Below are 10,840 nucleotides of genomic sequence, written 5' to 3'. Positions count from 1 at the left end.
CCTAGTTCATCCACAGGATTCTTCTGCATGTCTGGCTGTCCTGGTGGGGGAGGCGTCAGGGCAGAGATGGAAGCTGCAGTGTGGCTGCACTGAAAGAATTTAAGAAGAGCTCATTTGCACTGAGCTCATTTAAAAATAAGTTTTCAGAGAAAAGACAGAGCTGTGGAGAACAAGGCTCCTGGGGTATGAATTGATATGTAATAGTTTGACCAAATATGTAGGAGGACCAGAGAGGGTAGGTTTTCACAGACAGGGCAGAGAGTCAAGAAAGTACAGGGAGCCCTTATTTTTGGACAAAGAGGCCACTGCTGTTCATGTGGAAGCTGTCTTAGGGGACAGAGAGGGAAGAGACCAGGCGCAGGGGGCTGAGGAGTGAGGCAGCTGCTCATGCTGTGTCTGGGACCCCAGATATCCCGCTCTCACCCCGGCCTCAGCGAATAATGGGAACACTCTGTGCACCCGATTTGGAATGAGTTCCTAGATAGTCACAAATAGCCAGGGGGCAGGAGACTTCACTGCAGATCCTTGTATATTTTTCACTTAATAGCATTTAAGTGTCTAATTTGTTTAGAGAACATAAATTAGATTAAAATGAAATACATCCTGTACCTCCCTGCCACTAGACTTTCTTTGCTTAGTCTGGTTCCTTGATTAGAAGGCCATTTCAGCCCTCAAAATCTCTGCACCCTGGATGGTTTAGCCACACACACTCCCACCTCCTCCAGGAGGAAGCACAGCATGGAAAACAGGAATTGGGAAACTGTAGCCCACCGGCCAAATCTGTCCTGCTGCCTGTTTTTATATGGCCACATGCTAAGAATGTTTTTACATTTTTGGTTGGGGGAAAGATGAAAAGATTTCCTGACACACACAAATTACATGCAATTCAAATTTGCATCAATAAAGTTTTTTGGAATTTAGCCATCCTCATTCATTTACATCAGTGTCTGTGGCTGCTTTCATTCTACAACAGCAGAGTTGGGACAGAGACCCTATGGCCCACAAAGCCTAAAATATTTGCTATGTGGTCCTTTACAGAAATAGCTTATTGACTCCTGCTTTAAATTCAGGAAGTCCGAGGAAGGGATTTATCTCTGAGTCTCTGTTCTTCAGCTATTAAATAGTAATTATAGTGGTACCAACTTATATGTAATATATAACATTAATATTATGAGAATTATATGAGATGAGAACAACAGCCATTTACTGAACACGTACTGTCTACCAAGCATTGTTCTAAACTCTTTATAGGTATTAATCAAACTTGATTTCAGATAAACCCTATGAGGCAGGTATTATTTATTACCATTCCCATTTTACAGATTAACAACTGAGACAGTATACTTGTATGAAAGTCCTAAGCAGAATGTCTAGTAACGTCTGGTTGATTTTTTTCCCCCTGACATCCTGGCTGGCAGTAATTGAGACTGAATTCCCAGAGTTCCTAACACTCCTGTGAAGCTTTGTCACCCCATATTAACTGTGTCTCCATCACCTCTACCAGGCAGGGGGCTCATAGGACAGTGACCTCATTTGTGCTAGCAGAGGATCAGGCTGGCACAAAGAGACCTCAGGAAATGACCATTAAACAAATGAACCAATGAGCCAGTGATGCCAGAACTGGCCGTGCTTAATGATGACTTCATGGAGGTCATCTAATCTGAAATTGAGGCATTATGGTTCCCATTGTGAAGAAAACATGGGCTACACAGTGCCTGCCATGTCCCTTCTATCATCACTCACCACAGACCCACAAACCCTCAAGCTCTGCACCTCTCAGTGTTGAGATTTCTGAGGGTTTGTTCCTTTCATCATGAGGACCTTTGAGCCCTGGTTTTGGGGACAAGGGTTTGGGGACCCAGAGTCTCAGTTTCTTAGCCCCAGAATCTCTGGTCTCCTGGGTCCCAGAGATCTGAGTCTTCAGACTAGTTGGGCCCCCAGATTCAGTTTCAGGGCTCTCCACGTCCCTTGGCCATTGGAGTCTCCAGGTCCCTGGGTTTTGGTGGGAGAAAGTTGTCTCTGGAACCCTGGTTCTCTTGGCTGCTTGGATCTAAGTGTTCTGGGTCTCCCAGCCTCAGGGGACCTGGGTTGGGGGGAAGGGTCTAAGCCTTTTGACGAGACAGTCTAGAGGATCTGGGTTTCCAGGCCTTTGGGTTTCTGGATCTGAATCTTAATGGCTCTGGGCCTCAGGACTACTGGGCTTCAGGGGTCTGAACCTTTGGACCCCTATTTTGGAAGCCGGGGTCTCTAGGGTCTCCTGGTCCCATCGAGATCTCTCTCACCTGCTCTCCCTCCTCGAGTTCCACCTCCACATGAAAGGAACTGTGTACAGGTTCACTGGCCTGGGCCTGCGCAGTGGATCTCAATCGCACCCACTACCGAGATCCAAGCACACGTGCAGAGACCTCCCAAAATCACTAACAGCTGATGCACACACGCAGAGACCTCAACTCACACACTGCTCCCTCTCCCCACTCAGCACACTCACGCGCACCATTACCACCCTTGCAGGGTATGCATAAACCCACTCTAAGCCCCCACCCTCGGAATCTCTGCGCTGTGCCTTCACTGTCTCCTTTTATCCTCACGACTAGGGTTTCCAGGTGGGAATTCCCGCCCCTTCTCAGGAATTTTTTTGGCTTTCCCATTCCCAAATCCCAAGATACTGTTTTCTCTTCTCCACGATGAATCATTTCCACAAAGTGACAACCAATCCTACCAACCACCTAGGTTCAAGAAGCCGATTTTCCCGATTTCCCGATCAATGTTTCTCGGAATTCAGGAATTGGAAAGCGGAAAAAAATTCCTGAGAATAGGAGGGAATTCCCGCCTGGAAACCCTACTCGCAACCAACCCCCACACTACCACTTTCAATTTCCACCTGCAACCCCACCTCAAAGGATAGAAATCATATGCCCTGTAATTCCTTTAAAAGCCTGTAATAATCCCACAAAAGCAGATAATCCAAACACAGCCACCTAGCCTTTCAAGCGTTGGGCACCATAACAGCACACTGCCACATAAAAAGAAGTACAGTGGTACCTCGGTTTTCGAATATAATCCATTCTGGAGACCATTCGAGTTCTGAAACGTTTGAAAATCGAGGCATGGTTTCCTATGGAAAGCAATGCAAAATGGATTAATCCGTTCCAGACCTTTAAAATCAACCCCTAAAATAGCAATTTAGCATGAATTTTACTACCTACTGGTGCCATAGATCCATATAATGATACACAATGAAAGCAATAAACACAATATACTGTACTGTAAAGGCAATAATAAATAAACACAATGTAAACACAGTACTGTAGATAATAAAAATGAAAATGTGATTTTTTTCTTACCTGCAATTATGATAGCCATGGTTTGGATGAGGGGGGTCCCCTCCAGTAATCGCAATAGGTGAGCATTGTTCAGGTGTTCTGTAGCACTCTTCCAGAATCACTGTAGGTGACTCTTCTCCTGCCGTTCCTTCCCTTGATTTTTTTACGCCACTGACACCTGGTTTACACTCACTGAATCTTTTCCTCACTATAAATTTTCCAATTGACATTTGCATTTTCCAATGTTTTAAAATTTGTCTAAAGTGAGACATAGCATTATCATTGAAAGTGTGAGTGGAATTACAGCAGCTTTATCAGGGTGATATTTTTCAACAAAAATTTGCACTTCAACCCATTTTGCACACATTTCTTTGATCAGTGCAGTAGAAACACTTTCTCTTCCCACCTCCTCCGAACACAGTTCCTCAGTTGCCCCTGTTGCTGCTCCGTCAGAATGTGTTGAAGTTCTTCTGTGGTGAGTTCAATAATGTAGTCCTCCACTAACTCCTCCATATCATCACTACTCACTTCCTCACCTACAGGAGCGTCCTCTTCAACACCCTCAAACACACGTTCAGGGACAGCGTCTGGCCCCAGTTTCTTCCATGCTGACCTCATTGTTCTGTGAGACACATCCCACCATGCTTTGTCTATGAGATGTAAGCAATGTAGGATATTGAAATGATTCTTCCAGAACTCTCCGAGGGTTAGCTCTGTGTCTGAGGTCACCTCAAAGCACCTTTGGAACAGTGTTTTGGTGTAAAACTTCTTAAAATTAGATATGACCTGCTGGTCCATGGGTTGGATGAGAGGAATCGTGTTGGGGGGCAAAAACTCTACACTGATAAAACTGAACGCTTCCATCAACTTGTCCTCCAGGTGTTGGGGAGTGAGCTGGAGCATTACCCATAACAAGCAGGCACTTCATTGGAAGATTTTTGTCTTGGAGGTATTGTTTTACACTTGGCCCGAACACTTTATGAATCCACTCAATATAAAATTGCCTGGTTACCCAAGCTTTGCTGTTTGCCCTCCACATCACATGCAATTTGCTTTTTATGACATTGTTTTTCTTAAATACCCTGGGGTTCTCAGAATGGTAGAATAGCAAAGGCTTTAACTTAAAATCCCCACTTGCATTCCCACAAAATAGAAGGATTAGGCTGCAATCCATGGGCTTGTGTCCTGGCAATGATTTTTCCTCCTTTGTTATGTAGGTCCTCTTTGTCATTTTCTTCCAGAAGAGGCCTGTCTCATCACAGTTGAAAACTTGTTGGGGAAGGAAGCCCTCTGCCTCTACATAATCTTTAATTCCAAAACAAATTGGTCAGCGTCTTCTTTGTTGGCACTGGCAGCTTCACCATGTCTCACCACATGGTGTATGCCATTTCTCCTCTTCAACTTTTCAAATCACCCTCTATTTGCTGTGAAAATATCACTCTCAGCACTTGTTCCAGGGGTGGTTTCGATGAGGTCAGCATGCAAATGTAAAGCTTTTTCACAAATTATGCTCTCAGAAATGCTGTCACAGGGCAACTGTTTTTCATTTATCCATATGAAAAGCAATTCTTCCACTTCCTCAATTGTCTGTGTTCTTTGTCCTGTAAGTGTTTCAACACCTCTTGCAACATTGGCTCCTTTAATGGCTTCTTTATTTTTTAAGATGGCACAAATTGTAGATTTGGCAATACCAAACTATGTTGTCAAATCACATACATGGACACCACTTTCATGTTTGGAAATAATTTCCTTCTTTACCTCTATTGTTGTTCTGTTAATGATACTCTTGGTTTTGCAGCTTTTATCCATTTCTCACAGCAAGGGGTGATTGGCAGAGGGCTCCTGAGATGACATGAACACAGATCGACTACACACTCACAAAAACAAATTGGTTGCAAGAGGACTACTTAGATTAGATGAGCACAAATTGATTGCACACAGTCACCAAATAAGCCCAAATATCACCTCCGTGTTGCGCGGATGCTCAGGACCCAACAGCTTGCACTCTGCAGAAGCCATGTAACATGTTCAACTTCCAAGGCGGGTTCGAAAACCGAAGCATTTACTTCCGGTTTACGGCGTTTGTAAACTGAAATGTTCATCAACGGAGACCTTCTAAAACCGAGGTACCACTATACAGCTCTGTCGCGGTCCATGCCCATGCGCAGGCGCAGAAAGGAAAGCGGGCAATGCATTTGAAGAGCAGAAGGCAGAGCACAAGAAGGGGGCGCAAGGATTGCTGGGAGTTGTAGGCCAAGGGGGCTCAGTAGCCACTAGGGTTTCAGGTGGAGCTATTGCATGGGATTCTGGGAGCCGTAGGCAAGACAGCCCCAAAGTCTTGTGGGAGTCGTAGTCTTCTGAACCACTTCCGTGTTGAGCTTCCGCGCGTCTCGCAGTTTGGTTTTCCCAGCACGGCAGTCTGCCCAGGTGAGTATTTCCTCCCCTGATGGATGGGCCCATGGGCGTCCGCTCTTTGTTGCAGTGGTGTGTGCGAGTTAAAGGTCTCTGGGGTGCGGGGGGGGGGGGGGGGTTGGCTCGCCTTTGTGATTTCCCATCTTCAGTATCCCCGAGGCCTTCTGGCCAGGATCCCCACTTTGGACACTGCAGCCCAGCCTGTGTCTTGCACGTCCACTCCCTCCCCCAGGTCGGGATTCGACCATCTGTCTCCCTCCCCTGCCCCCAATTGGGTACGTCCAGGAGGTTTCTATTCTTCCCTAGAACCGCTATCCTGATAGATGTCAGAAACTATCCATCCTCTGCCAAGGCAGTAAGCTGTAGGGTCCGCGTGCTATCCTCTGGGCGCATTTATTATTCCCTCATCCTACAGATATTTACGGAGCACCTACTCTGTGTGCCGAGCCCTGTGCGAAGTGGAGGAAGACAGTGGTGGGTGAGGCAGACCAAATCCTTGCCTTTAGTGAGCTCACATTATAGTGGGGGAGTCAAGCCTGTCACCATGACAGGTAGAGGTGTGGTTAGGCTGGGATGGAGGCATAGCAGCAGTTCTGCGAGCCCAGAGGAGGCGCCTGACCCAGCCTGGGGTCCGTAAATTCTTCAGGGGGAAGTTGCTTAACAGGAACTTCAAACCTGACGTGTCCAAATGGAATTTCTGGTCATCCACCCCTGACTAAATGGTCCCATCATCCTCCCAGATGTCCTGGCCAAAACCTTCAAGTCATTCTTCATTCCTCTCTTTTCTCATCACCCCACCCTCCACCCCAATCAATGTCTGTGCAAGTCCTATGGACTCTACCTTCAAAAGAGATCCCAAACTCAACCATTTCTTCTCACCTCCACTGCCACCACCCCCATCTAGGCCACAATCATCTCTCCCTGACTACTGCCCCATAGGCTCCTCAATGGCCTCCCTACCTCTGCCCTTGCCCACTAAAGTCTGTTCCCCACACACAGCCAAAGGGATCCTTTTAAAACTTAAATCAGATTATATCCCTTCTCTGCTCAACACCCTTCCATGTCTCCCATCTCCCTCTGAATAATAGTAAAACTCTACATTGTGGGTCTCTGACAACCTGCACAGATTCACCTGCTACTGGTCTTCCACCTTCAAGAGGTGACCCCCCAGGACTGGGTGACTTGTAGGTTTAAGGGAGAGAGAGTCCAGGGTGACTTTATGTCCTGTCCTGTGGAGGAGCTGGGTGGAAGGTGGTGGTGCTCTCAAGAGACAGGAAGCAGCTGGGCAAGAACAGGCTTCTGCCTGGGGAGCAGGGGGGACTGGACAGCACTTAGGATCTGAGAGAAGGACCAGTGGGAACTCTCAGGGGGGCATTTGGAGGATCAGCCTGGTGGACATTGCCGTTCAGTCACCCACAAGGAGAATGAGCTGGGTGGAACCTAAGGACCATGAGGAGGCCTCTCCAAAAGAGACTGGAGACTCAGCAGGAGGGAAAAACAGGAGAGCGGAGAGAGAGAATCAAGCGAAAAGCTGGACAAAGGAAAAAAAAATTAAACACTTTTTTACTTCCCCTCCCTTCTTGCGCCTCCCCCACCACTCTGGTTCCAGCCGTTGTTTCTCAGCCTAGTTGTGTAGGACACAGCTCCCTGGCCCATGCTGGTGGTATGAGCCTTGTGCTCCCCCCAGCTGAGGGTTACTGGTCGGCTCACAGCAGCTCCAGCCGACTCCGGCCAGGGAGAGCCTTTGTTCACAGCCTCAGCTGTAGAGGGCGCAGCTCACTGGCCCACGTGGGAATTGCACCGGGGACCTCGGTGTTAGCCAAGGCACTCCAACCACCTGAGCCGTGCTGCTGGCCCAGAAAAAGATTTTTAAGGGGGTATTGCTCAGCTGTGACAGATTTGCCTCAGGGTCATGGCTAATGGATCCCGAGGGCTGCCTGCTGAGCACAGTGACAGGGAAGAATACTTTAAGCAGAGGAAAGAGCCAGTGCGAAAACCTGGAGACAGGAGTGTACCTAGGGTGTTTGGGAACAGAGGCCAGCGTGGCTGAAGAAGCCTGGGAGATGAGGTCAGAGAAAAAGAGAGTCGGAACGCATACAGCCTCCTAGGCCATTAGCTTTTTCTAAAGTGAGATGAGATGCCCGGGAGGGTGTAGGGAAGACACTGGGCAGGAAGCTGCGGGCTTTGTGAGAATAATGTGTGTATCACAGCAGCCTTTTTCAGCCTGCACATATGTATGGCCCAACCCCGCCTCTGGAAAACGCCTGCCGGGTCCACACCCTGGATCTATTTCGGGGAGCCACGCTATGCAGGCAGCGTCCCCGGAGGCCACGACCCGCCGGTCGGAATCCACCGTAACCCGCCTTTCCTGCCGACCCGTCTAGGAGAAGCTGACCCTGCCCACCCCTCCTGGACCCCGCGATGCCCGCGCCGCAGTGCGCCTCCTGCCACAAGGCGCGCGCCGCCCTCCGCCGGCCCCGCTCCGGCCAAGCGCTGTGCGGCACCTGCTTCTGCGCTGCCTTTGAGGCCGAGGTGCTGCACACGGTGGTCGCCGGCCGCCTGCTGCCCTCCGGCGCCGTGGTGGCCGTGGGAGCCTCGGGAGGCAAGGACTCGACAGTCCTGGCGCACGTGCTGCGCGAGCTGGCACCGCGCCTGGGCATCTCGCTGCAGCTGGTGGCCGTGGACGAGGGCATCGGCGGGTACCGGGATGCGGCGCTGGCTGCCGTGCGGCGCCAGGCGGCCCGCTGGGAGCTGCCGCTCACCGTCGTGGCCTACGAGGACCTCTTCGGGGGCTGGACCATGGACGCCGTGGCCCGCAGCACGGCGGGCTCCGGCCGGAGCCGCTCCTGCTGCACGTTCTGCGGGGTGCTGCGGCGTCGGGCGCTGGAGGAAGGGGCGCGCCTCGTGGGAGCCACGCACGTCGTGACCGGTGAGCACAGGCGCAGCACCCTGGGCGCTGTGGGAGAGAGGACCGGGCTCATACACGGCTGAGGGCGCGCATTGAAAGGGGAATGAGGCGCCTGCCCAAAAAGTGAAAAGGAGGCCGTGGGTGTGACCTCGGTGGAGGTGGAGGACCTCAATGAGGACAAAGGGACCCGCATGCCCCCTGAAGGTGCACGGCGTGGTGTGTGCCGTCCCTGGGATGGGCGGCGGGCCTTCCAGCCACTGCCGTCATCTAGATACACACACGTTGGAAAATAGAGGTGGCGGGTTCTCTAGGGGCTAGGCCTGTGGTTCTCCGCATTAACAAAAAAAGACATTCTTTGTATCTCCTTTCACAAAAGGACAGGATGGCAGGACTATGTCCCGTCAGAAGCCATCTGCAGTCTGAAACGCGACTGCCTTTAATTCCTTTTCTCTGTTGGCTTCTCTGATAACTTGCTTATTGTCTCCCAGTCATTACTTCAGTACATAATTATTGACCATTTACTATGTACCAGATACGAGCTCCGCAACCTAGAACAAATCTCCTAAGGGCGGTTTCCTCTTCTGTAAAATGGGGAGGGATATCCACAGTATCTGGGTCCTCGCTTGTCCAGCATTGGATGAGCTGTGTGTGAAGCACTTAGACTGGAGACTGCAAAGCAGGGAGCGTTATGTAAACACCCGCTGCTGTGACACACACGACAGCGAGCGCCTGCCGGATTCTCACACACGTCCTATCACCTGACAAGTAATAGTACTCAGGAAAAGTACACAGACTCTGCGCGTTTGCAACAGGAGGACCTGGTGGTCGGGGACAGGTGGGGATTAGGAAGCGTTTCCTGGGTGAGCCCGCCCTGAAGGCCGCTGGTGACCAGGTGAGGACCGCTGGGGGTGGGGCGAGCTGTTCTGAGCAGAGGCCACAGCGTGTGCGAGGCCTGAGGAGAGCAGGGGGGGCCAATTTGAGAAGCCCCAAACAGACCAGTGTTTTACTGTATAGACTCAGATGGAAGGTGATAAAACGCAGGGTAAGATCTCGCTTAAATGTGACAGTGACTGTCGTGTAAATAGTCGCCTTCTGCCTGGTCTTTCCATGATGTGCATTTCCAGAGGCACTTGTGCCCACAGCTCTCCCGAGGATCTGCGGGAAACGCATTTGGCTTCTGGGCGGTCAGTCCCCTTTGACCGAGGCTGAAGTGGTATTGGAGCAGAGGACGGTCACTCCCTCCGAGAAAGGGCATCTAGCACGGCCTGTTTTGCAGGAAGCCGGTGGCAAATGAGGGCACCCCGAGTTGCTCCACTGGAGCCTGTGTCCCCCCCCCCATTTCTCGTTGTGTCCACCTCGCACCCCCACTTGGCTGCCCCGCGCTCCCTGCGGGTCGCCCTGGCCCGCACCTCTTGCCGCCACCTGCTCCGTCTCCCTGGGTCCAGGCTGCCCCACGGTGCCCCCTCCTGACTGCCCCCATCTCTGCCCCAGGCCACAACGCCGACGACATGGCGGAGACCGTGCTCATGAACTTCCTGCGGGGCGACGCGGGCCGGCTGGCCCGGGGCGGGGGCCTGGGCTCCCCGGGCGAGGGGGGCGCCCTGCCGCGCTGCCGCCCGCTGCAGCTGGCCTCGCAGAAGGAGGTGGTGCTGTACGCGCACTTCCGCCGCCTCGACTACTTCTCGGAGGAGTGCGTCTACGCGCCCGAGGCCTTCCGCGGCCACGCGCGCGACCTGCTCAAGCGGCTGGAGGCGGCGCGGCCGGCGGCGGTGCTGGACCTCGTGCATTCGGCCGAGCGCCTGGCGCTGGCCCCGGCCGCGCGGCCCCCGCCCCCCGGCGCCTGCTCCCGCTGCGGGGCGCTGGCCAGCCGCGCGCTCTGCCAGGCCTGCGCCCTCCTGGACGGCCTGGACCGCGGCCGGCCCCGCCTGGCCATCGGCAAAGGACGCAGGGGGCGGGACGGGGTGGGGGCGCCGCGGGAGCCGGCGCGGGTCCCCACTTTCTAGGCCCCCACTGCTCTAGGGATCCCCCCGGGAGCAGGGGGCCCCTGTAATGACTGAATAAACCTGAGTTACCTTTGCTGCCCTGTGAGGTTGGGAGGGGGACGGAACCGGTTACCTGTGACCCTGCGGAGGCTGCGGCCTGGGCTCTGGTCTCAGGGGAGGGACCTCAGCTTCCCCTCCTGAGCAAGTGGCCATTA

General features: G+C 52.2%; 1 protein-coding gene across 1 annotated transcript; it reads left to right on the top strand.

Moving 5' to 3' along the window:
* The first annotated feature begins 5,612 nt into the window (after positions 1-5,612).
* LOC308489692 (cytoplasmic tRNA 2-thiolation protein 1) lies at positions 5,613-10,719 on the top strand. The gene is made up of 3 exons (XM_081031219.1): positions 5,613-5,750; positions 8,120-8,664; positions 10,135-10,719. Exons 2-3 carry the CDS (start codon positions 8,157-8,159, stop codon positions 10,644-10,646), a joined length of 1,020 nt encoding a protein of 339 aa, XP_080887345.1. The 5' UTR covers positions 5,613-5,750; positions 8,120-8,156; the 3' UTR covers positions 10,647-10,719.
* The last annotated feature ends 121 nt before the right edge of the window (positions 10,720-10,840 follow it).

The sequence above is a fragment of the Rhinolophus hipposideros genome (genome assembly GCF_964194185.1).
Source record: "Rhinolophus hipposideros genome assembly, chromosome: 21".
NCBI classification, from domain to species: Eukaryota; Metazoa; Chordata; class Mammalia; order Chiroptera; family Rhinolophidae; genus Rhinolophus; species Rhinolophus hipposideros.
This window is presented reverse-complemented; position numbering and strand designations above follow the sequence as displayed.